A 26,981-nucleotide genomic window follows, 5' to 3' on the forward strand; every position below is an offset into this window, starting at 1 on the left:
AAAGAACAGAGACAGAGAGAAAGAACAAGGGGGATGAGAAAGAAAGGAAAGAAGAGACATACATGGAGAGAAAGGGGAGAAAGGAAAGTACCACAAGAGAAAGAAGAAAAAGGAGAAAGAGTGAATGGGAATAAGAAGAGAAAAAGAGAAGAGAAGGAAAGAAAGAAGAGAAAGAGAAGGCAAAGAGAGTAGAGACAGAAAAGGGAAGAGAGAGGAAAGGATGTGAGAGGGAAAGAAAAAGGGGGATGATAGATGAGAGAGAGAGAGAGAGAGAGAGAGAAGGAAAGAAGGAAGGAAGGAAGGGAGGGAGGGAGGAAGGAAGGAAGGAAGGAAGGAAGGAAGGAAGGAAGGAAGGAAGGAAGGAAAGAAAAGAGAGGGAAAAAGAAAGTAAAATGAGGAAAGACCAAGGTCATTGCACCTTTCTGAGTGTCCAGCCACTGAGTACATTTCCATAGCCCCAGAACTAAGCAGCCCATCAGCCTCCTAAGATCACAAGCACTTAGGAGCGGAAAGAAGTTGGGTAATTCTTTGATTTCCTGCCCAGGTAGAAACTACAGTAGGCAGCAGCCAAGGGGCAGGTAGGGGCAAGGGAGAGCTTCAGGGGTAGGGCACAAGGAACTCTTTAATGCAGGGCTCCTCCTTGCCTCTCATGCCAGATCCTCCTCTTCCCAGCACCTGCCACAGATCCCTACTACCCCAAGAAATCTCCCATCAGAATATTATCCATGCCATCTAGCCTGGAGACCTACCTCCCTGGGCTGCAATCCAGGCCCCACCTGTTTCCTCTCCATAAAAAAACCATTGCAACTGGTCAGGGCAGGCTGATCTCTGGATCATCCATCACTAAAATAGGATCCTAGTTCCTAGCCTCAGTTCTTCGACCCCTTGGGTAAGACCCTTCCCCTCTCTGGGCCCACATGTCCTCCTCTCTAAGAAGAGAGGATTGGATCATAGATTTGGAGCAAGGCAGGGACCTGAAGACTGTCTAGTCCAACCTTCTCTTCTTACAAAGGAGGAAACTGAGGGCCAGAGAGGTTAAGGTCAGAGAGAGAGGTTGCTAAGTATCTGCACCTTACAAACATTGAAGTCTCATAACAATCCTGTGAGGTAGCTGTCATTATGGTACACACACACACACTCTTTACAGTTGAATCTGAGGCAGAAAGCCATTAAGTGACTCACCCAAGGCCACACAATTAGCAAGTATCTGAGGCTGGATTTGAACTCAGACCTTCCAGATTCCACACCCAGCACTCTGTTCACTGTAGCACCTGCTACTTTATCCAGGAAGGATTTGAATCCACATCTCGCTCCAAATACAGCCCTTTTCCCTGTCAGGTTCCTTCCATCTCATGGGTTCGATGTTCTATCATTCTTTCCAGTTCCAGAGCACATCTTAAGTTCCCTTACCACATGACTGACATTGAGGAAGAGACATCTAAGGACCTTAGAACACAAGAGGCTCTGGTTGGGACCCCTCCCCCCTTTCTAATCTAATAGGAAGGTGGGTGTTTCACCTAAAGTCTAAGACAGGACCCTCCCCTCTAGGAATTTACAACAGCTCAAGACCCAAATTAGCACATACAGAAAGAACCCCAAAGGTATCACCAGGGAATACAACATTAATTAGCAGATTGGGTGGTCCTGAAGCTGAGTCCTCCATCTATAAAGAAGATGGTTGAGATAGAGAGGGAGGGGGACCTTAAAGACTATCCTGACCAATCCCCCTCATTTTACAGATGAGGATACTGAGGCACAGAAAGGTAAATCAAGTCACCCAGGGTCACACCAGTAGCAAGTCACCCAGCTTATGTTGACTCCAAGGCCCTGGGCACCAGGTTATAAGAGGTGACACAAGCAGGGAGGACTTCCTGAAGGAAGTGGATTCTAAGACAAAGGCTTCCTCCTTCCCCTAGAAGACTCCAAATTCTTTCTGACCCTTCAGGGTATCTCTGTGAAAAAAAAGTAGTAGCCTCTGACCAAGAGTCTGGCATCATCGTGGGTCTGGCAGTGCCCAGGGACTGAACCCAAGGACTGGAATCTGGGGTGCCCTTCCAGGTCACAAATGTGGAAAGATCCTCTGAACCAACTCCTCCCACTAAGAGCATACACACACACACACACACACACACACACACACACCCCATGGCCTTAATGTTAGAAAGATTCTTAGAGATCATCAAATCCAGGCCATTTTCCAGATGAGGAAATTGAGGCTCTGAGAGTTAAGGTCATTTGTGCAAGGTCACCCCGGTCCTAAGTGGCCCCACTTCCCCTGGCTCCCAGCCAAAGACTCTTTCCAGAAATGTCCTTGACAGCCTTCTAGAACAGGAGGAAGGCCTGAGCACAGGTGGGAAGAAAAAGTCATCTTCTAACCCACCTGGTATCACTGCTTCTCAACTCACCAACCCGGGGAAGGCAGGGACCCAGGCCTGGGGCCCCTACTCCAAGCCAGGCCACAGCAAAGTCATAGTCCAAGAACTGCGGCCATGTTGTTCTGGCTTTGGGCCTGATCAAAGGTTCACCCAGGTGTCCAGGTCACCCTAGGCAAAAGGATTGGAAGCCTGGTCCCTCCCCCTGCGGAAGCTCTGCTCCACCTTCCTGGCAGGGGCCTCTCCCAGGAAGAAGATGGGAGGGGAGATTTCAAGCTTTCCTACAGTCAGGGTTTGAAATAAAGAGGCTAGAATCTGAGTCAGAATTGTTGCTTGGAGATCTGATTCCAAACCTTCTGAGCTGGATGGCATTGGGCAAAGCATTTCCCTGCTTTGGGCTTCAGTTTCCCAGTCTGTAAAATGAGCACAGTAACACATGCACACTCACTTGGAAAGTTGTTGTGAGGAAGAAAAGGGGGTTGGGTGAGAATGAGGATGAGGATAGGGATGTTTCCAGGGATTGTTTTAATTTTAACCATTTTCCCAAGCTTGGTCACAGAAAAGTACTATAAGAAGATACCTCCTCCTGCTTCTTTGTACAGGTGGGGGACTATGGGTCTGGAATGTGGCATATGAACCCAGATTTTTTTTAGTATGTTGATTTGTTTTATTGAACTGTTTTCTTCCTTTTTTTTATTCTTTCTTCTAAGATTTTATAAACCTGTAAGTCTTTTGTTATTAAGGGATGACTCTCTGGGAGAGAAAAGAGGAAGGGATATAGAGAGAGTAGAAAATGTCAGTAATGAAAAAACAATGTCTCCAAAATTTATTTGACAATAAATAAATGCTCACTGAATGAAATTTTAATACAATTGCTATTAGAACTTGGATGGCCCTCCTGCTCTCCTACTCACCCTGATTCAGGAATTGGTTGGATTGCTGGCCCGGGAGTCAGAAGCCCTGGTTCAAATCCCAGCTGTGCCCCAAGGACTCTTTGTGTGACTTTGGACAAGTCACTTCTTCCCTCCCCTCTCAGTTTCATCTTCTGTAAAATGGGGATAACAAGATCTGATGAGCTTCTGATGAATTAATGAATGCAAAGCTCTTTGCAAAAAAATTAAAAACCCTCTAGAAATGTCAGCTATTATTATTCACTGACTCACAAAATACCTAGTTAAAGGGACCAATTATTAATTCGAACTAAAACCCAGATCTCCTGGCTCAGCCCCTTCCCTTCTCCCAGGGAGGGGTCTTTTCTGCCTTAGATGAACTCATCTGTCCCAGCACCACAGGCAGAAATGAGGCCTTTGGAGTTGGGGGCGGGGGAGAAGGGGAGGCAGGAGGTTTCTGGCCCAAGACCCTGGCCAGTGACCAGCCTGGCAGGACGTTCTGTCCCCTAGGGTTCTATGAGCCATAAGACCCAGAGAAGAGGGGAGGTAACTGTTCCCCAGCAACTACCCTGGGGTCATCCCAGGCCAAGGAGAGCAGCAGACAGTTGTGGGAGACTGAGGGAGAAGGCCAAAATCACCTGGGAGAAAGAACTCTTCTCTCCTCCAGTCCAGTCACACTGTGTGTGTGTCCGGACGGGGGCCAGGGCCACATGGAATGGGCCAATGGAAACACGTTCAAGCTGGAAGGGGCATTCTAGGTCATCCAACCCACTGAGTCATGTCAGGTGAGGCAAGGGGTAATCACAGACTGAGAAAGAACAAGACCAAGGCTCTAAGACCACAGGCCCGCCTGCTGCCCACCCTCCCAAGCCAAGGTTCCACAGAAATGCAACAATGCCTCTTCTGAGTCATTGAGCTAAGAGACAAGCCAGGCTTCGGTCCCTGCCCGCAAGGATTTATCCTCTGTTTGGACAGATTAGCACACTCTCATGTACATCTGGACGAAACAAATAGAAAACACTGGATGTGTCTCCTCCATTAAGCTGTGACTTTGGAGAGGGTGAAGATGGAGGACTGCCCCTTCTTTGTCTCTCCAGTGTAGAGTGCGGCCCACAGCCAACATTTGTTGACTGACTTATTCTGAAGGGACCCCCGAGATCTCTAATCTAATCCCCTGATCTAATCTAACTTCCCTTCAGAGGGGAACATTCCCAAGATGGGAATTGCCATGGTTTTCCAAGAGTTTGGGATCTGGGGAAGAGGGAAAGAATAGATCCTAGGCTCCTTGAAAAAGGAGAGACAAATGGAGCAGCTAGGTGGCAAAGTGGATAGAGCATCGGCCCTGGAGTCAGGAGGACCTGAGTTCAATCCGACCTCAGACACTTAATAATGACCTAGCTGTGTGGCCTTGGGCAAGTCATTTAACCCCATTGCCTTGAAAAATCTTTAAAAAAAAAAAAAAGAGACAAGGACCTGGGGGCCAGGATACCCCAACCACCAAGAGCTGGATCAAGGATAAAGTAAGCCTAGGTCTGATGACATTATCAGTGGTTCCAGACCACCTCCAGGACCCAACAGAAAATCCTGTTTGGCATTTAAAGCTCCCCTTTACAACTTGGCCTCTCCCTACCTTTCCAGTGTTCCTACACCTTTATACACACACACACACACATACACACACACACACACACTCACATGCACACGCACACGCACACGCACATTCATCCATGCATCTCTCTATGTATCCATCTCTAACTTTCCATATATTTATATATAGATATATACTCATATAGATAAAAACATTCATATATGTGGATATATGCAGTCACCCATCCACTCATTGCTCCATTCTCTATGTATCTATTCTCTCTCTCTCTCTCTCTCTCTCTCTCTCTCTCTCTCTCTCTCTCTCTCTCTCTCTCCCCCCCCCTTCTCTCCCTTTCTCTTCCACTCTCTCTTTGTCCACTTCTTCCCCCCTCCCTACTGTCTCTCTCTTATTCCCCCTCCCCAAATCAGTGGTCCTGGCTTCTTTGGTTTTCCTTCCACAGGACATTCCATCTCCAAACTCCATGAATTTTCCCCAGCTGCCCTCCAGGCCTAGAATGCCCCCCCATCACCCCCTCCTGGCTTCCCTCAGGTCCCAGGTAAAATCCCACTCTCCATATGAAGCCTCTCCCGATTGCTCTCAATTCTAGTGCCTTCCTTCAATTGATTATTTCCAAATCCTTCATAAGATGCTTTGTTTATACATATTATTTGCATGTTGTCTTCCCCTTTAGATTGTGAGCTCCTCCAGGGATTGCCTTTGCCTTTCTTTATATCTCCTGCACTTGGAATGGTTTCTGGCACATGGTAGGGGTTTAATTGATGTTTTGTGACTGCTTGACTTTCAGAGAAGAGTGAAAGGAGGAGGGGGAAAGTAGGAAAGAGGGAGGCCTTGGGAGCCCACCCTCCCTCCAATGCCAAAAAGGGGTAGGGGAGAAGGGTGAAGGGGCAGCCTTCCATGGGGAGGAGGTCACAGACCTCCATAGAGTTTTGGTGGTTGGGGGGAGCCAAGTCTCAGTGGAGATCAGTGAAGGAGAAACAGGATAAAGATGAGTTTGGTCACCATAGACCCCAGCTTTAGAAAATGTGGGAGAATCCGTGGGCAAATTAGTGGGGGGTAAATGTAAAGCAGGACTGAGGAGGAGGAGGATGAGAAGACAGGAGAAGGGTTTGGGATATCATTGTCTCCTATATGACAGATTAGTACAGAGATGAGAAAAGTTGGAGGTTTCTGAAGATTCTAGAATAATTCCATCGGAAAGTAGTGACTGCCTTGGCCCATCAAAGAAGCCAGGAAAGCCACTAACATTAGAGACACAACCAAGCCTTGCCCCATGCCTGCCTCAGGCTTCTGGTTTCAGTTCTGAAGGCCTTCAAAGGGTCAGTGTCTCAAAAGGGCTCACTGCCTTCAACCCAGAGTTTTATTCTTGGGAAATCTCAAAACAATAAAATAAAGTTAAGCTAAGGTTTCCGTCTCAGTTTCTCCAGGCAAATTTTATTATTCTCAATTTACAGAGACCAAACTGGGGTCCCAGAGAGATCCCCAAGGAATTTGATCAAATCAAAGGATATAACTAATACTGAACATTTCAAAGGCAGATGTTAAGTATTCCCATTTCCCATCTCCCACTTATTCCTCAATACCTCCTCATCTGGCTTCTCTTCCCATCCCTGTTCTCCAGGGTCCCCAGTGACCTATTTGTGGCTACAATGGTCTTTTCTCAGACTTCTCTCTGGACCTCTTCACAGACTTTGGCTGTTGGCCACCTTTCCCTAGGTTTTCAGGACAATGTTCTCACTCCATTTTGGTCTCCTTTCCAGGTTCATGATCGATAACATTTTTGTGATGGTCAGCTAGGCCACGTTTTGTCTCAATTCTTACCTAGCCCTTAGCCATTGAATGGGTGTTGCCTTAGATAAACTGAGACCTGGGAAAGACCTTAATTTAGAAAAGTCAAGGTTACCCACTGTATTCCAAGTCATTTCCAGCCATCTTGACTCATCTCTGGACCTTGATGTCTCTGGAAGAGAGAGTGAGGCTTACAAACTGCTCTACCTCATTGAAGTCTAATTCATGGGCAAGTCAACATATCATGCTCAGGCCACAGCAATAGTATGGACTACCCCAACCCTCCATGTGTAGGGTGTACCCCAGGGTTAAGTCTTGAACTCTTCCTTCTTTTCTTGGTGAACTTATCAGCCTTCAGCTATCTTCTTTATGAAAATGATTCCAAATCATCCATCCAGCCTTCTGCATTCCACATCTCCAGCTGTCTAGTTGATGCTTCCATCTGCATGTCCCATCTCAAATTCAAAGTGTCTACAATGGAATTAATCATCTTTTCCACTAAACCCACCCTTCCTCCAAACGTCTTTGTTTTTACTGAGAGCACCACCTTCTTGTAAATAATGAAGGCTTGCCATCTGGGAGTTCTTCCTGATTCTTTTCTCCCTTTCATCCCCATATCCAATAAACAATTAAGTCTTAGCATTCATTTTTCTTATTACCTCTCTCATTCCTCCCCTTCTTCCTATTGTCACCATAACAATCTACTTCAGCCCCCTATCATTTCTCCTCTAGTGTGTACTGCAGCCACCTCCTAATGGGGCTCCTTGATTGTAATCCACCCTCCACACCAGTGGCAAAAGAATATTCTTAAAACACAAGCCAGATCTTATCACTCTTTAAGAAGTGGCACCCTAGGAGATGGCTAGGTGGCACAGTGAATAGAGCACCGACCTTGGAGTCAGGAGTACCTGGGTTCAAATCCAACCTCAGACACTTAATAATTACCTAGCCGTGTGGCCTTGGGCAAGCCACTTAACCCCATTGCCTTGGAAAAAAATCTAAAGAAAGAAGAAGAAGAAGAAGAAGAAGAAGAAGAAGAAGAAGAAGAAGAAGAAGAAGAAGAAGAAGAAGAAGTGGCACCCTTGGGGCAGCTAGGTGGTGCAGTGGATAGAGCACTGGCCTTGGAGTCAGGAGTACCTGAGTTCAAATCCAGCCTCAGACACTTAATAATGACCTAGCTGTGTGGCCTGGGGCAAGCCACTTAACCCCATTGCCTTGCAAAAAAAGTAAAAAAAAAAAAGTGGCACCCTTGGGCAGCTAGGTGGCTCAGTGATTAGAGCACCAGCACTGGAGTCAGGAGGTCCTGAGTTCAAATCCAACCTCTGACTTGTGGCAATTACCTCACTATGTGACCTTGGGCAAGTCACTTAACCCCATTTGCCTTGCAAAAAAAAATTTTTTTTAGGTTTTTGCAAGGCAAACAGGGCTTAGTGGCTTGCCCAAGGCCACACAGCTAGGCAATTACTAAGTGTCTGAGACAGGACCTGAACCCAGGCACTCCTGACTCCAAGGCCGGCGCTTTATCCACTACACCACCTAGCCACCCCGCATGCCTTGCAAAAATTTAAAAAAAAACAAGTCAAAAAAAAAAGTGGCACCCTGGAGCAACAAGCTGGCAGAGCAGAGTCAGAAGGACTTGAGTTCAAATACTAGTGGTTTGACTTTTAACCTCTGTCTTAGTTTCCTCAACTGTAAAATGGAGAAAATAATAGTATTCACTTCTCAGAGTTGTTATGCGTATCAGACATTTTCTTTTCTTCCAATTACAAGATAGCTTACAACATTCATTTTTTGTAAGATTTGGGGTTCCACATTTCTCTTCCTCTTTCTCTTCCCTCTTCCCTCCCTTTGACTGCAAGTAATCTGATATATTATACAGGTACTATCATGTGAAATATATTTCCATACTAGTCAGGTTGTGAAAGAATAATCAGAACAAAAGCAAAAACAATGAGAAATAAACTCAAGAAACCAAATTTTAGAAAGGACACATAGTAAGCTTTGGCCTGCATTCAGACACCATAGTTTTCTCTGGATATGGAAAATATTTTCTATCACAAGTCTTTTAGAATTGTTTTTGAAAAAAAAAAAGAATTGATTTTGACTGCTGTATTATTGAAAAGACAAAGTCTAAGAAATGATATTTGTAAAACACTTTACAAACCTTAAAGGTTGCCATCCTTACTATTCATAAATTTCCAACTCTTTGGAGCCCTTGCCACATTCTAAGGTTTGCTGAGACCAAATGGTTGATACTGAGATTATTGGTGCCCCCGTCTCATCTCCTTTACTAAATTGTGGGTCTACTAAGAAGGAAACGTGGGTTCTCACCTTACTGGTTATATGACCATGAGGGTCACTGTTCCTTTCTCTGAGCTTTTTCTCTGAATATCTAAATGGAAGGTTAAAATATTTACAGTGAGAATGCTAACTAATGTGGGCTTTACCCCCAAGATGACAACATTGGAGTTCTACAGCCGATACATACTCCTCTTGGGGACCCCTGCCCTGGAATTTTGCTGTAGGGCCCCCCATTGACCCACCACTGGGCTTCTGCCACCATTATCTTTCTGTGTCCTCCTAGAGGGATGGGTCTTACTCAGAGAAGGCAATTACCCAAGACTGATGGAAGAAGACAATTTATCCAGGAGTAGTTTGGCTCTAAACCATTCAATCTTAAAGGATAGTAAAATTTAAAGTTTGAAGGCCCTTAGAAATCATCATACTCAAAGTCTGGATTCCCACTTCTGTAGGAAGTCCTTCCTAGATCCCCAGAGGCTGGGTCCTTTCCTTGGAGATTAACCTCCCACTAATCCTGAATCTCTCCGGAACTATCTCCTGCCTTAGACTGGAAGCTCTCTGAGGGCAGGGACCATCATTGTTTTGACCTTTCTTGGCATCGCCAGCATGCTTGACACATAGTGTTTGTTAACTGACTGATCTTTCCCATGAGGAAACAAGTCCAGAGAGTGGACTTGCCCAAGGTCACAGAGCAAGTAATATGGGGTTTTGAATTTGTATCATTTTACAGATGAGGAATCCAAGACCCAGACACAGTAAGAGACTTGGTCCAGGGCCCCAGGTTGTAAGGACCTGCGGTGGGTAGGATTCAAAGGCAGGTCCACTTGTCTCCAACTCCAAGATCTTATTCACTATTCCTCTCATCTAGGGATCCTCACTGTGCTAGCAGCACAAAGTCTCCTCCATAACCATATAACTTCGAACGTCAGTCCCTACCCTGAATCTCGGTTTCCCTTCTGTAAAATGGGAGCGACCCAACCTCACGGGTTTATTTCTAGGAAAGAATTTATTAAACTTTGAAGTGAATTAACCTCCACCAGAAGTTCTGAGCATGAAGGGTGCTGAGCTCTGGGTGCTGGGATGGGGAGGGGAGTAGGGCAGGGTTCTCCCATGGGGCCCATGATCCCCGATGATTCATTCATTCCCATACAGCCGGTTCTAACCACAACTGACGATCTGCCCACAGCCCTACAAAGCTCCTCAGAGAAAGCAGAATAAACAGCCCAGTTTCCGGCTAGAACAAAGGGGCCCCAAGCTCTCAGCTGGAGGTCCCCCACCCAGGTCAGAATTGAAGTCCATTTCTGAGGTACATACAGTTCCCATTCTCTCATCCACAACTGCCTCTTGCTGCAGATGACCAAGCCATCCCAGAGGCCCCAGGGGCCAAGTCAGTGTTTGCTTTGGTTGAGAAGGGGAGGAAAGGGAGGAAAATCCCCCCTGTGACCACCCTCAGCCCCCAGTAAAAGTTCAGCCCTGAATCTAGGCCACAGACATTTGAAGTCTTTATGATTCATCAGATTATATGTAACTGTGGCATTTGGAGACAGTGGGAAGACCTACCTCTGAAATCAGAGGCCCTATGTGACCTTAAACTAGTCATCTACCTTACTGGCCTCAGTGTTCTCATCTGTAAAATGAGAAGGGGCAGGAGTTAGATGGTCTCTGAGGTTCCTTCTACCTCCAGATCTATGATCCCTGGATCTTAATTCAATTTATTGGAATCTCTGAGTTGGATGGACCCTTACCTCAACCCCCCAACTGCCTGAGGATCCCCTCTATCCTTTCCAGAAGACCCCCCCCAGGGAGGGGGGGCCCACCAAGTCTTAAGGTGGCCCATTCTACTCATTATTATGGTGTTTCCTGCCTCAGCGCCTGGCACAGAACAAGAATTTAATAAATGTCTCCTCTGTCTGTCTTTATCTATTCACTTCCAGCTTAAGGTGACTTCTTCCAACTCCCATTCATTTCTCCAGGCTCTGCCCTTTGAGGTCCAGCAGAACAGGGAGGGTCTACAATCTCAGTCTAGGGGACTCCATGTCCCAGTCAATGAGCACTACATGATCATCTACATGACTTAGTGAAGATATGACTCAGAGGACAGTGGTTCCCATTCACTGGTTCAGTTTATGAAGGAACAAGATGGTTACACTAAAAAAAATTTTCACGGCCCCTTAAGCAGTGAATAATTGCAGAATATTATGAGTAGAATATTAAATTACCCTGAGAGTTCACAACACATTTTTTGTGTTGGTTGAAAGGAAATTGAAGAATGAAAAACATTAGGAGCCATTGTCCTTGAGAGTTATTTGAAGCTACCAAAGTTTAAATGACTTCTTCCAGAATCATAGAGTTCCTAAGTGTCCTAAGGGAGCTTCAAACTCAATTCCAAACTCGGGACTATTCAATATTCCAAGCTGCCTCTCCATATATAGTCTTATTCCACTCAATTTAAACACTAGTTTGTTTTTTTGTCTGCCACGAGCATGGTGAATATTTAGACAAAGCATTCTGCAACCATCTCAATGGGTCTAGACAGCAGTGGGCAGTCAGGAGAGTGTAGAGGCCCAGGGAGGTTCATAAATTCAGGTCCTTAAAGGCCATCAACTCCTTTTTACAGGTGATGAAACTAAGACCCCGAAAGGGAAAGTCTTGTCCAGTCTATTGATTCTGCTACGTTTGAGAGAGGTGATGAGGCTCCTGATCAGCCAAAAAAACGCCCTTATTTGTGTTATCTTTGACTTCCTTATATCTTCTATTTCATGACAAAGCAGGAAGAAACAATTCTGAGGTAGTGTATTCATTCTCTATTACAAACACTCATTTGTGGCAAACCCTTTTCAGAATATTTATCACCTACTCATCAGTTTCCCCACCAGTTAAGTCTTCATTTGTTCCAGCTACCCCTCTATTTGATTAGAAATTCTGGTTTCTACCTCTTTCCTGAGTTTACCTGGTTGTGGGAAAAAATAAAATTTGCATTCAATTGTTTCCAGAGTATTCACTTAGCTCTACCTACCAAGGATAGACTGTCACCTTTAGTCCCTTAGCTAGCCATAACAATTTAAAGATGCTGTACTACAAATTTAAGGACCAACTCTCCTTTGAATTCAGAGTTGGATCTCTTCTCTTTTGCCAGGGGTGACTCTACTCAGGGCTGCCACTGTTGACTTGGTATTCTTCGCTATATGTGTAATGTCTCTTAGCTAAATTAATTAATGGAGGTAGGGGGTAAAAGAGGAGAGAGAGAGAGAGAGAGAGAGAGTTCCCCTCTCAAAGAGAAAGGAGAAGAATGATTCCTCTCTGAAGAACTGGGTTCTTAGATTGCTAAGAGTCACGTCATTCAGAGTCTTCATATTTCCTGGAATGTCCAAAGCTGAGGAATTTTTAAAGGTTATCCCCTGTGTTCATCATCTTTGGTTAATCAAAGGCAAGATCCTCGTCCAATTCCATCAAAGAGACAATCATACCTCTTAAAGAGGCCACAAAGTGGAAATCCTTGCATTTCCTTTGAGACTAGAACAAGGAGCAGCTAGGTGATGAAGTGGATAGAGCACCGACCTTGGAGTCAGGAGGATCTGAGTTCAAATCCAGCCTCAGACACTTAAAGATTACTTAGTTGTGTGACCATGGACAAGTCACTTAACCCCATTACTTTGCAAAAACCAAAAATAAAAAAAAATTGACAAGAAAACAAAGATGTGTCTGTTCTCTCTATGTTTTCTGTGATTTCATCAGTGAAGTGTAGGGAAGTGGGGGCAGGAGGAAGGGGACAGGAGAAATCAAATGAATAGGGGTGTCCTGATCCACTCCTCCAAATCCCTCATATGCACACACATTTACACTGTCTCTGTCTCTGATTCTTTCTCTCTTTCATGCCATCTCTTGACTTCCAATCTTGTGGAATCTCATAGAGAGAGCCCTGACCTGGAATCAGAAGGTTGAATCCATTACTCTTCCCCAGCTTCCTCATCTGTCTTTCAAGGTTAATAATGCACAATCCATCTCACAATGATGTTGCCTGCTACAGTGGATGAAGCCCTGGATGATGTCCTGGCTCTGACTCTTCCTGTCCATGTGACCTTGGGGAAGTCATTGGGCAGACAATAGTGTTTTCTATTTTACCCAAGTTTTTGCCCACCTCCAGCACCAAGCACAGGGAGCAGCCCCAGAAGCACTTCCCACATTGCCCAATGAACAAACACTTGGTCCCTGGAACACCCAGCACCCTTATTTTTCTGCAAAGAACAACTCGAGGCCCCCCAAATGTGCATTTTTCCCCCAAGGGAAAATAGTACTCTTGAACTCTATGGGAACAAGATGACTTGCTATTCATGCCTGACTCCCCAAAGAACAGTCAGTTCTGGAAAAGGTCCCTCCCCAAGGGCCCCCAGAGCCCTGTCTTCCTAGCCCTGCCAGGCCCTGTGGGCTTATGTTGGGTGAGTCCCTTCCCCCACTCTGGGCTTTCATTTCCTCCTTGGTAAATAAGGGAGTTGGACTAAACTCTCTCCATAGACCATCCTTCCTGACCACAGCCCAGGAGCCAGGTAGATCCACCAGCACAGTCAGCAGCAGCAGAGTTGGGTTTTGAATTGAGTTTTCTGACATCAGGTGGGAGTAGGCTATCCTACCACAGGAAATTGGCCTGGCTTAGCCTGGTCTGGGGTGAGGTCTCAGGAAAAACCCAAATGTGAACCTTCACATAAAAAGCATCCATTCATTGCCTGTCCCCGGGGAGATCACACACTTTACCTCTCTGGTTCTCAACTGGAAACAGAGAAGGTTGAATGATTTGAGCAAGAAAGTCTTTCCCCACTATGACATTCTTAGTTCAAAGGCTCACTATCTCATGGGGCTAGAAAACCCTAGTGAATTCCCCCAGCCGATACAGCCTCCTCCCACAGCTCTTTTGTATATAACCAAGTAGAGCCTTGCTAACTCCTTTCCCAACCCTTAGACTCTAAGTTCCCTGAAGGTTGAGACTTTTGTCTTTGAATCCCCAGCACTTAGCAAAGGGCCTAGTACTTGGAGGGTGCTTAATATATGCTCACTGATTGATTATAGATTATCTGGTCTGATCTACTCATTTTATAAAGAAGGAAACTCAGAGCAAGGCTACAAATGACCTCCAAATTATTGTATCTTTCTTGTTTGTCCCCATTTTGCATGTTGTCTCCTCTGTTTGACTATAAGCCCCTTAAAGGCAAACACCATTGATTTTGCCTTTCTTGATGACTCAGTAGATGAATAATGAAGTCCTACTGACTTGACCAGAGAAGGGAAGCAACAGAACTTTGGTCTTCAGCCAAAATTCAATGGGAGAAGCTTTGGATAAAAGAAACCTTATGCCAGGCAACCTTCATTCAGTAAACAGTGATAGAGATCCTACCCAGGGCTGACCCATATAAGAAGTCTTTATTGCTAATTACAAGAGAAGGCAGGGCATAATGAGGGCAAAGGAGAGGACCAAAGTCCCTTTTAGATTGACCAAGATGCTTTCTGTCCCTTGCCTCCAAAAGACTTTGTCTCCACCCCTTTGCCCTCAACAAACCTCGCCTTCTGTAATAACAGCAACAACTGACATTCTTATTGTACCTTAAGGTCTTATCGTCCCACCTGAGTCTTTCCTTAACCCTTAAGAGGGAATTCATCACTTTTCAGAAAAATTAAGTCAGATCTAAACAACTGCAAAAATATCCAATGCTCATGGGGTGGGTCAGGCTCATAAAATTAAAATGGCAATTTTATCTAAGTTAATTTGCTTTCTCAATTCCAAACAAACAAACAACCAAAGAGTTAGATTATGGAGCTAGAAAAATAATAACAAAATTGATCTGGAAGAACAAAATTTGGGTCAGGAATATCAAAGTAATTAATATAAAAAAAGAGTGGAGGAAGTTGACCTAATAGTACCAGATCTCAAAATGTATTACAGAGCAATAATCAACAAAACATCATTAGTGGCTAAAAAAATAGACTAGTGGACTAATGGAGTAAATTAGATAAGCAATTAACAGTAAGTAGTAAATGATCATACAAAGCCAGTGTTTGATAAACCTAAAAACTCCTGCTTTGGGGAAAAGAACTCGCCATTTGCAAAAACTGCTGAGAAAACTAAAAAGCAGTTCGACAGAAACTATCTAGAGACCAACATCTTTTTTTTTTTTCTTTTTAGATGTTTGCAAGGCAAATGGAGTTAAGTGGTTTGCCCAAGGCCACACAGCTAGGTCATTATTAAGTGTCTGAGACTGGATTTGAACCCAGATGCTCCTGACTCCAAGGCTGGTGCTTTATCCACTGCACCCCCTAGCCGCCCCAGAAACCAACATCTTATACCATATACTAAAATAAGATTAAAATGGGTCCATCATTTAGACATAACAGATAATACTATAGGCAAGTTAGGGAAGCATGACAATAGTTTACTTGTCAGATCTATGGCCAAGAGAAGAAACAAGATATAGACAGAATTACAGGATATGAAATGGATAATTTTGATTATATTAAATTTAAAAATTGTTTTCACAAACAAAATCAATGCAACCAAAATTAGAAAGAAAGCAAAAAGCTGGGGAGATTTTTTTTTATAGCAAGTTCCTCTAATAAAGGCCTCATTTCTCAATTTGAGTCAAATTTCTAAGAATACAAGTCATTCCCTAATTGATAAATGATCAAAGAATATGAACAGGCAATTTTCAAAGAAATCAAAGCTATTTAGTCATATAGAAAAAAAGGTTCCTTTTAAAAATATTAATATTATTTTATGGAAATCACTATTGATTAAAAAAAGCAAATGGAAAAATGATAAATGTTGGCAGGGATATGAGAAAATTAGGACACTAATGCACTTTTGGTGGAGTTGTAAACTGATTCAACCATTCTATAGAATATTTTGGAACTATGCCAAAAAGGCTATAAAACCATGAATGTTGTTTAACCCAACAATACCACTTCTAGGTCTTTGTCCCAAAGAGATCAAAGAAAAAAGAAAAGGGCCTATCTATACAAAAATGTTCATAACAGCTCTTTTTTGTGATGGCAAAGAACTGGAAATTGAGGGGATACCTGTCAATTGGGGAATGGCAGAACAAATTGTGGTATATGATTGCATCGGAATACTGTTGTACTATAAGAAATAATGAACAAGCAGATTTCAAAAAAGTCTGGAAAGATACACATGAATTGATGCAATGAGAAATGAGCAGAACCAGGAGAACATCGTATCCAGTACCCAGAAATATTATATGATGATTTACTGTGAATGACTTAGCTATTCTCAGCAATACAATGATCCAAGATAATTCTGAAAGACTCATTTTGAAAAATGCTATCCACCTATAGAAAAAGTAAATGAATACATATTATTTTCCACCTTATTTTTTCATGATTTTTGTTCTATGTTTTTATAACATGTCTAATATGCAAATATGTTTTGCATGATTGCACATGTATAACATATCAAAATGCTTACAGTCTCAGGGAAGGGGAAGGAAGAGAATTTGAAACTTGAAATTTTAAAAAATGAATGTTAAAAATTATTTTTGCATGTAAGTGGGAAAAAATGAGATAGTGTTCATTTTTTTAAAAAAATAGAAATTTTATCCCGACTTTCAGATAAAAAAAGTGAGACATTGAATTGAAGAAGAGATAAAGTGGAATGTTACACGCAACATCGGAGCTGAAAAGAATCTTTGAAATCCTCCAATCCAATCTCTCTCTTTTGACAGATTGAGAAATGAAGATTCAGTGCTATGAATTAAAATTGCCAAACTTCACCTAGCAAATAGAAGAGCCAGGATTGAACTTCAACTCCTATTCTCTGCCTACACTTTGTGAAGGTATCTTATTTGACTTCCTTCATCCTCCTTCACCATCAGACTATAAGCCCCTTGAGGACAGGACTTTCATTTGATTTCATCCTAATATCTCTGGGAGGTAATGGATCATCCTCCTCAATCAGTCTACAAGCTTCTGGAGAGCAGAACCTACATTCTGTTTCATCAGATTATCTCAAGGAAGTAATGGATCCCCTCTTATTAGATTGTAAATTCCTTGAGGGCAGGACTAGCATTAAGTTTCATCCTAGTACTCCAGGGAGATAATGGGATCTTCAAGCAAAGACTGAAGGGAGACTTGCTGTAGAGGGGTCTCTGTAGCACTGAGCCCAAGACCCAGACAGAATAAGCAAATTTAATAAATCCTGAAGGAATATATCATCTAAGCAGTGAAATAATAGGCTAGAGGCCATTAAAAATGATGAGGTACTGGGAAATTCAGAGAGAGCCGCCTGATAAGAGAGAATTAAAGAAGGCTTTGTGGAAGAAGTAAGCCCCTTCATTGGGCCACAGAATATGTACAATCGCCACAGGACACCCAAGGGACTCTCTAGGAAAAAGGAAAGGAGCCCAAATCTCTTTCCTGGGAACCACCATCCATATTGATTCTTTCCAGCTCAAACATCCTGGTTCTGTGACTTGTAGTTATACCCCACTTCCTCTCCTTACCAGCTGTCTTTAAATCTCAATTTTCTCATCTGTAAAATGGAAAAAAATAATCTTTTATTTGGCGCAGATCTGTGAAATCACCTGCATGGGGATATCGAGATATGGGTATTCCCTCTACCACTGCAGAGCAAGCCCTGTTCTGCAATATGTATATGCCTGAGGGAACTGAAAGGTGAAGTTATTTACCCATAGTCAACATTTATTAGGCACTTACTGTATGCCAGTCTTTGTGCTATGTGCTGAAAAGATGAAAGTTGTGTATCAAAAGAAGTCTTGAATATAGGGCTAAGGCTCTATATCACCTTCCCTCACTGGCTCTCTTTGCTTTAGGAAGATTACTTAGCAAACTATAAGCATTTGAGTCCACATAGAGGATTATTGGAATAACCCATCAAAGCCAGGTATGATTTCTCTCCCTGGGAGAGCACAGTAGCAAATGCAGGTCCCCAGTTCCTACTAGAAGATCCCCACACTCCCACCAGGTCTCTGTAGACTAGCTGCTTAGTCACCCACTCTCCAGTTCTGGGTCACAGATCCAGGGAAGTCAAAGAAGACTTTCTTGTGAGGAGGGGTGTTCCCAGGTAAGGAGCCTCTGCACAGGTATCCTAAGAAAGTTTCAGAAGCCAGAAGCAGTTTCAGTTCCAGAATCGAAACAGAATCTACACTTCCAGCATCCAGACCATCCTGCAAAGGAATAACCAAGACAGGAATCCAGACCAAATGGGATTCTGAAGTTGTCATTCTGAACCCAAAGAGCTTTCTAGTTGATTGAGAGGGGTTGAACCCAGAAGCATCTTCATGCTTAGATCTAAGTCGGCATCAAGAACTAACCCAGCTCAGCCCAGGTCAGTAATCAAACTTTACCCTGGAGCACACCACTTAGGAGCACTGAAAGCTTACAGGACTCTAGCTTATCCCTGAGATCCTGACACACTGAAACACTCAATACTCTGAGAATGCAGCACTAGGATCAACCCAGAACTTCCTTCCAGAAGTGCCACAGAGCCCAGTCCTAACAACAAGTCTAGAATTAAGAAGCAGGCTATAAGAATGAGCATACTAAAAAAAGAACCCCAAGTTATCACAGTGGCAGGGATGTTCAAGTCATAAAAACAGAAGAAAGACTCCAAAATAAGACAACTAGGTGGTGCAGTGGATAGAGCACCAGCCTTGGAGTCAGGAGTACCTGAGTTCAAATCCAGCCTCAGATACTTTATACTTTTTTGGGCAAGCCACTTAACCCCACTGCCTCGCAAAAAGCTAAAAAAAAAAAAAAAAAAGACTCCAAAATAATTACAGGCAATGCCTCAGAGAAAAACACAGCTTGGGAACAAACTCAACTAGAATTCCTGGAAATAATTAAGCAAGAATTTTTAAAAAGTTTAATTTTTTTAATGAATGGAATGAGAACCCTCAAGGAAAAAAATTAAGGAAGAAATGAAAGCTTTGGAAGAAAGAACTGAAAAAGGAATTAATAGGTTGGCACAAGAAGTACAAAATCTTGACCAAGGCAATAAACTTTTTGAAAATTAGAATGAGCCAAATAGAAGTCAAATCATGATGCAACTAGAAATATTAAAACAAAGTCAAAATGCTAAAAATAAAGAAGAAAATGTAAGATATCTCATAGTAGGAGCAGCTAGGTGGGGCAGTGGATAGAGAGCTCCAGCTCTGGAATCAGGAGGATCTGAGTTCAAATCCATCCTCAGACACTTAACAATTACCTAGCTGTGTGACCTTAGTCAAGTCACTTAATCCCATAGCCTTGCAAAACAACAACAACAAAAATTTCATAATCAAAATAACTGACCTAGAAAACAGATCAAGGAGCAAAAAACTTGAAGACTCACAGGACTATCTGAATACTACATCACAGCTCATGAAGTAGTAAAAGAAACTAGAACCTTCTGAAAGAAGCTCCAAAATGAAAACTTCCAGGATTATAAGCCGAAACCAAGAGCTTCCAGGTCAAAGAAAAAAATACTGCCAACAATCAGCAAGAAAGGATTCAAATACGAAAGAGTCACAATCAGGATCACACAACGTTATCAAGGAACAGAGAACTTGGAATATGATATTCCATAAGGCAGAGGATATAAACTTAGTGCATATTATCCAGCATTATCCAGCAAAAGTGAAAATGAGAGGTGGGGGTAGGGGGGGAGTATAAAATGGAACCTTTAATGGAATAGAGGAATTCCAATCATTCCAGACAAACAGATCAGAGCTTTAGAGAAACTTGGAAGTACAAATTCAGGAGTGAAGAGAGTACCAAGACAAAAGGGAAGAGAAGAACGAACAAAAAATGAAAAAGGATGAAACAAAGATAAACTGCTTACATTTGAAAATGAGATGACACATGTAGCTATCCTATCATGGTCCTTGAGGGTGTCCAATCAAACAAGGTTTAAAGGTGGCTCTTCAATGTCTTGATAATCTTAATTTGCAAATGAAAAGAGAGGGGAAGAGAAATACACTTGGGGAAGGGGGGAAGGGAGGAAGGAAAGAAAGTTTATGGAAAATTACTTACATAAATAGGGTATACAAATAGACATCTATACAAACAAGGAGGAAAAGATGGTAGAGAATGAATGAGACTTAAAGTTCTTGCAGAGTTTAGTACAGATATATATATATATGTATATTATTATATATATATTTCACTCTGTAAGAAATAGGAGAGAAAGAAGAGGAAGGAGAAGGAATTGGAGGGAGGGATTCATCCTCGGCAAAACAACCTCTTAAGGATGTACAAATATTATTTATAACTCTTTTTAAGGTGGCAAAGAATGGAAATATGTAGGGATGCCTATAAATTGGGGAAATGGATGGATGAGTTGTGATATATAAATGTAACAAAATAAAATTGTGAGGAACTCTAATCAGCACAATGACCAATTAGGATTCTGGAAGACTAATAAGGAAAAACTTTACCCACCTTCTGATAGAAAGGTGAAGGAGTTAGAATCCAGGCTAAGACAAATGGTTTTGTTGTTGTTCAGTTATTTTCAATTAAGTCTGACTCTCCGTGGCTCCTTTTGAAGGAATTTTCTTGGCAAAGGTACTGGAATGGCTATTTCCTTCTTCTGCTCATTTTATAGATGAGAAGGGTTTAAATGCCTTGCCCAAGGTCACACAGTGAGTAAATGTCTGAGGCCAGGTTTGAACTCAAGAAACTGGAACGTAGAGCCTAGTGCTCTATCCACTGTGCTACCAAGCTGTCCCCAATGACTTTCTGGAAATGAGCAATGTGGAAATTTGTTTTGATTGATGATATAAATATATTATGGGTTTTATTTTTCTTATGTTCTCAATTCAGAAGGAAGAGATGAGAAAGTAGATCTTAGTTAATTAAAATAAAATACTTTTTTCAAGAATTTCCAGTGATTTAATGAAAAAAAAGTGCAAAAGAAGGGGGCTTAGCCCTATTCAATCTAAAATTATATTATAAAGCATCAGTCATCAAAACTGTCTGGTATTGGCTAAGAAATAGAGTAATGAACCAGTGGAATAGACTAGGTGCAATAGCAGGAAACAATTATAAACTGTTTGATAAACCCAAAGAGTCCAGCTATTGGGATGAAAACTCTCTGTTTGATAAAAACTGCTGGGAAAATTGGAAGCTAGTATGGAAGACACTTAGATTACACCAACACCTTACACCCTATACCAAGATAAGATCCAAATGGTTACAGGATTTAGACATAAAAAAATATTATAAGCAAATTAGAAGATCAAGGAGTAATATACCTGTCAGATCTATGGAAAGGGAAGCAGTGTATGACTAAGGAAGAGATGGAGAACATCACTAAAAACAAACTGAATGATTTTGATTACATTAAATTAAAAAGCTTTTGCACAGACAAAACCACTGTAACCAAGATCAAAAGAAATGTAGTAAACTGTGAAACAATCTTTACAACTAATGTTTCTGACAAAGGACTAATTTCTAAAATATACAGAGAACTGAGTCATATTTTAAAAAAAAGCCATTCTCCAATTGACAAATGGTCAAAGGATAGGCAAAGGCAATTTACAGATGAGGAGATCAAAGCAATCCATAGTCATATGAAAAATTGCTCTAAATCATTACTTATTAGAGAAATGCAAATTAAAGTTTCTCTGAGGTACCACCTCACACCTCTCAGACTGGCCAATATGACCGGAAAGGATAACAATCATTGTTGGAAAGGTTGTGGGAAATCTGGGACACTAATGCATTGTTGGTGGGGCTGTGAATTCATCCAACCTTCCTGGAGAGAAATTTGGAACCATGCTCAAAGGCCAACAAAAATGTCCATACCCTTTGATCCAGCAATACCACCACTACTGGATCTATACCCTGAAGAGATGATGAAAAAGGGTAAAAACATCACTTGTACAAAAATATTCATAGTACCCTGTTTGTGGTGGCAAAGAATTGGAAATCAAGTAAATGTCCTTCAATTGGGGAATGGCTTAGCAAATTGTGGTCTATGTATGTCATGAAACACTTGTTCTATTAGAAACCAGGAGGGATGGGAATTCAGGGAAGCCTGGAGAGATTTGCATGAACTGATGCTGAGTGAGATAAGCAGAATCAGAAAAACACTGTACACCCTAACAGCAACATGGGGGTGATGTTCAACCTTGGACATACTTATTTCATCAGTGCAACAATCAGGAACAATTTTGGGCTGTCTGCAATGGAGAATACCATCTGTATAAAGATAAAGAGCCATGGAGTTTGAACAAAGTTCAAGGACTATTCCCTTTAATTTAGAAAAAAAAAACCTGATATCTTATTGTCTGATCTTGTTATCACTTATACTTTATGTTTCTTCCTTAAGGATAGGATTTCTCTCTTGTCACACTCAATTTGGATCAATGTACATCATGGAAACAACGTAAAGACTGACAGATTGCTTTCTGTGGGGGGTGGGGGAGGGAAGTAAGATTGGGGGAAAAATTGTAAAACTCAAAATAAATAAAATCTTTAATTTAAAAAATACTTTTTAAAAAGAGAGAGAAAGAGGGTAGATGGATGGGAATCTATTATCTGACTAGTGTAGTTGAAGAGTACAAATGATCTTTGAGGTCTTAAGGTCTTTTGGAAAGGAGGAGGGAGAAGAGAAGAGAAGACATCAAGGAAGAGTTTCTTCATGTGACATTTGGACTTTTGTTCTCTCTCTCTCTCTCTCTCTCTCTCTCTCTCTCTCTCTCTCTCTCTCTCTCTCCCTCCCTCCCTCCCTCCTTATTTTTTGTTTGTTTTGAGGCAAGTTAAGTGACTTGCCTAGGGTCACACAGTTATTATATGTTAAGTGTCTGAGTTTGGATTTGAACTCAGGTCCTCCTGACTCTAAGGCCATTTTGCCATCTAGATGCCCCTGCTACCAGAACAGGTAGGGTTTCTGCAAGCAGAGGTGAGAAGGAAGGCTTTCGAAGCTCAGGGCAAACACAGTAGATTGGAAGACCAAGTCACATGAACAAGCATTGATTAAACTCAGGGTGAGCATCAAAGAGAAGCAGAAGAGACAAGATTAGCATAGTATGCGAAGCAGCCTGGCCTGGTGGTTGGTCCTTCTTGCAGCTTTCTCCCTTAGTTGTCAGAATGAGGGCCTTCTCTGCCCAATGAGACACTTCTATTGTAGCCTATACCTGTACTCAGGTCACTCTCCAATACCTCACTCTCAATGGCCAGCAAAACAGCATCAACTGGCCTGAAGCCTCAAGTTTTCCCCCCTCTTAAAGGTTTTAAACATGGTCCTGTCAATGAGATTATCTCCAAGGATCTGCTGAGTTGAGTTTGGAGATCCATAACCCAGAAGTTGGATGCTAGATGAGATATCATTTTCATTCAATCAACTCCTGAAACTATCTACTGTGATGGGAAGAAATCATAGTCACCCTCACTAAAAAGACCCCAGATGGTAATTAGGTAGTAGATGTTCTTAAACATAGAAAGAATCTAACATTGTGACAAGAAGGGGACAGAAGAAGCTTTTTGGGGGGAAGAAATGACAAAACCCTTCCAAATGTAGGTGAAGTTTGGGTAATCTCAAAAGAAAATTGGCATAGGAAAAATATCAGAATCTAAGTTCACTGACCTTTCCCCTGTACCCCTCTCAAATGTTTTAGGCACTATGACCAAAGGGCAACAAAAATGTGCAGACCCTTTGATCCAGCAATACCACTACTGGGTCTATACCCTGAAGAGATGATGAAAAAGGGTAAAAACATCACTTGTATAAAAATATTCATAGCAGGCCTGTTTGTGGTGGCAAAGAATTGGAAATCAAGTAAATGTCCTTCATTTGGGGAATGGCTTAGCAAACTGTGGTATATGTATGCCTTGGAAAACTATTGTCCTATTAGAAACCAGGAGGGATGGGAATTCAGGGAATCCTGGAGAGATTTGCATGAACTGATGCTGAGTGAGATGAGCAGAATCAGGAAAACACTGTACACCCTAACAGAAACATGGGGTGATGTTTAACCTTGATGGACATACTTATTTCATGAGTACAACAATCAGGGACAATTTGGGGCTGTCTGCAGTGGAGAATACCATCTGTATCCAGAGAAAGAACCGTGGAGTTTGAACAAAGTTCAAGGACTATTCCCTTTAATTTAGGGGGGAAAAAACTGCTAATTTATTGTCTGATCTTGTTATCTCTTATACTTTTTGTCTCTTCCTTAAGGGTATAATTTCTCTCTCATCACACTCAATTTGGCTCAATGTATACCATGGAAGCAATGTAAAGACTGACAAATTGCTTTATGTGGGGGGGGGGGGGAAGTAAGATTGGGGGAAAATTGTAAAACTCAAAATAAATAAATCTTTAATCCAATGTTTTAGACAACACTAGAAGATCAGAAATTATGAAGGAGTCATCCTGTATTAGCAGAAGATGTCTCAACTACAGGAATCAGTACATGATGCCATACCGGTCTGGACCAAAGGCGAGTAGACATGCCAAGTTTGGGAAAGTGTTTGAATGACAGAGAGAATGCTTTGTAAACCTTAATTTATTATATAATATAGTTAAATTATCATTGAAGGGGAACAGAACCTAGCAACCATAAAGCCCACTTGCCACCAGGAAAACCAATCCCCTCTTTGGTCAAACAAGAAGTAGGGATCTGCTAGAGACTCCAAGGAAAAGGAACTCACCACCTCCTGGAGGCATTGAGTTCCACTTTAGGTAGACTCCAATGAGTGTTCTTTTCTTAAAACCAAGCCCACATTTAATCCTAACCCTTGAGGTTCCCTTATGGGAGATTGTGTAGGAGGCTGACCTTAGATGCAGTCACTGGACTCTTTACAGGTTGCCCAGGGTCAAGCTCATTCCTTCTTGTATCTAATCTCAGTTCCAAATTTCCCATTCCAGGATTTATCTTGGTGACAGTTGGAAGAGGTCACCTTGGTACATTTTGTTCCATAGTCCTTAGTCCCAGGTTTATGGAGCAGAGATCAGAAGCTGGAAGAGACTTCCATGACCATCTGGTCCAACCTTCTATTTTAAAGATGAGGAAACTGAGGTCTAGGGAGACCAAGTCTCCCAAGGGGGAGTATCTTAAATTAATAGATTTGGAGATGGAAGGAATCAGAGACTTAAGACAGCTAATGTCAAGATGTAAGCTGAGATTCAAGCAGTCTCGTGTTACAGACAAGGAAGCCAGAGTGCAGAGATCAGACAGGTAGGAAGCAGTAGGTGTTGGTAGAATTCTAACCCAGGACCTCTGAGGAGATACCTCAGACAGCCTGCATTTATTAAGCCCCAATGGAAGGATCTGCTTACCTCAGTCTCCCAAGCCCCTAGGCCCCCAGACCCCAAACACAGAAAAGTTGTCTTGCGGCTGGGAGAGAACATCTCACTGGCAGGCTCATAAGCATCCTGGGAACTAACTCCACCGAGCTCCATAGTGAACTTGAGGATGGAGGGCTGCAGACCCCTGGGAGGGAGCAGAACCCAGACAGGGGCAGAGAACGAAGTGACTGGGACGGCCGCCACCCCACTCCCCTGGCAGAGCAGCCACCAGCGGTGGAGGGGGTCGGGCGGAAGGCAGAGTTGGGGTGGGGGGGAGGAGGTTAAGCCAAACGCTTAGTCTCTGGGCTCCCCCTCCCCCACACCCGCCAGGGGCAGGGGAGGGGGGCGTCGCTCAGCTGAGACGCAACTGACTAAACTTCCGAGGCCCGGCTTTACAGCCGGCTTTGACCTTGGAGGTGGTCGGACCCAGCCCCCTCGTTGGCTAGAGGAGGCAGGGCTGGGTTCCTCCGGGTGTCCCCTCCTCCCCCGACCCCCGAAGGGTGCCTACCCGCCGGAGCTGGCTGCCAATGGACTGCATTCTGTCGGCGGCGCTCTCCTGTGCTTGCAGCCCCTCGGTCGGACCGTTACTCAGGGAGCTGGCCTCAGGGCGCCTCCTGGACGGCGTTCCAGTCACCTGAGTGGCGGCCCGGCCCAGGGCTTTAAATGAAGCCGGCCTCTGCGCTCCCCCTCCCCCCGACCCTTCCTCCTTGGCCTCCCAACGCCCTCCCTCCCTGTGCCATCCTTCCCAACCCCGCCCCCCCAAGCCGGATTGTCTATATGCCCTCCAGGACGGGGGAGTCTCTTCTCCACGCTCCCCACCCCCCGCATCTCCCTCCTCTGGCCTCGTTCCAACAAGGTCGCCCAGTACCAGGAGGGAGTCCAGCCTCTGCCCGGTCCGGGGCGGAGCCACGTGGCAGCGTCGCCAGTTGGGCACAGAGGCTGGACAGCGGGCGCGGCTGGCAGAGAACAGCCCTCATGGGAACATTCCCCCCACCAGGAGTCGGGTGGATGCCCGTTGAAGGAGCCAGTCGCGGGGGGGAGGGAGGGACAGAGGGACGGCCGCCGGACCCACCTGCCAGTCCCCTTCACCCGTGAGGGCTCTTGCTCTCCCTCGGGGCCCCCGGGGAGCCTCCAGCCAACTGGCTCCCGGACAGGGGCACACCCCCTCACTTCCTGAGAACAGAAACTCAACTTTCTTAAGGTGGCACCTTGGAAATCCATTCACCAGCACGCAGTGGACAGTCATGGCCCCCTGGCACTCTCCCCGGCCTTTCTGCTACCCTTCCCACCCACTCCCCAGCCTTCCTACAGGGAGGGCAGGAGAATTCAAGGGCTGTTTGAAGGAACAGAAGATTGGAGAGGGAAAGGGAGGTCTGGTTAGCTGTCTTAAGGATATGAAAGGATGTCACATAAAAAGAGGTTTCAACTTCTTCCCCTTGTTCCAGGGAGCACACCGGGAGGGCTGGTGGGCAGTGAGGGCACCACTGGTGTAGGAAAAGGTTTTCCTAATTGTGAGAGCAGTTTCCAGAATGGGGTGGGCTGTCTTCGGAGAGGGTGGGTTCCTCCCCATTCAGCAGACCTCCAAGCAAAGGGGGGCGGGGCTGGAGGTGGAGGTGGGAGGAGGTGGTGGAGGTGAGAGGGAAGGGGGTGGAGAAGGAGGCATTGAAGTTAGGATCCTTTTGTTTGTGTTGGCCAAGCTGGTCTCTGAGATCCAATCGTCCATCTTTGCTATT

The 26,981-nt window shown here is 43.6% G+C and overlaps 1 protein-coding gene across 8 annotated transcripts in view; it reads right to left on the reverse strand.

The window, feature by feature from the left end:
• ACOT11 (acyl-CoA thioesterase 11) overlaps nucleotides 1-26,389 on the reverse strand; it is an 83,729-nt gene extending 57,340 nt beyond the window's left edge. Inside the window, exons 1-3 of one of the 8 annotated variants that reach the window (XM_074221358.1) lie at nucleotides 26,321-26,357; nucleotides 3,287-3,417; nucleotides 2,381-2,785 (exon numbers count right to left, since the gene is read on the reverse strand). Coding sequence is in view for 2 of the 8 variants with exons in the window: in XM_074221354.1 (XP_074077455.1) it covers nucleotides 25,240-25,362 (123 nt within the window). In the remaining 6 variants the exon portion in view is untranslated. Of the gene's footprint in view, nucleotides 1-2,380; nucleotides 3,265-3,286; nucleotides 5,101-25,239; nucleotides 25,695-25,756; nucleotides 25,901-26,320 lie in introns of those variants that run through there. The other 7 variants (XM_074221357.1, XM_074221356.1, XM_074221354.1 and 4 more) reach the window with 7 other exon arrangements.
• Between the last annotated feature and the right edge of the window lie 592 nt (nucleotides 26,390-26,981).

Source organism: Macrotis lagotis, chromosome 2 (assembly GCF_037893015.1).
Source record: "Macrotis lagotis isolate mMagLag1 chromosome 2, bilby.v1.9.chrom.fasta, whole genome shotgun sequence".
Lineage (NCBI taxonomy): Eukaryota > Metazoa > Chordata > Mammalia > Peramelemorphia > Peramelidae > Macrotis > Macrotis lagotis.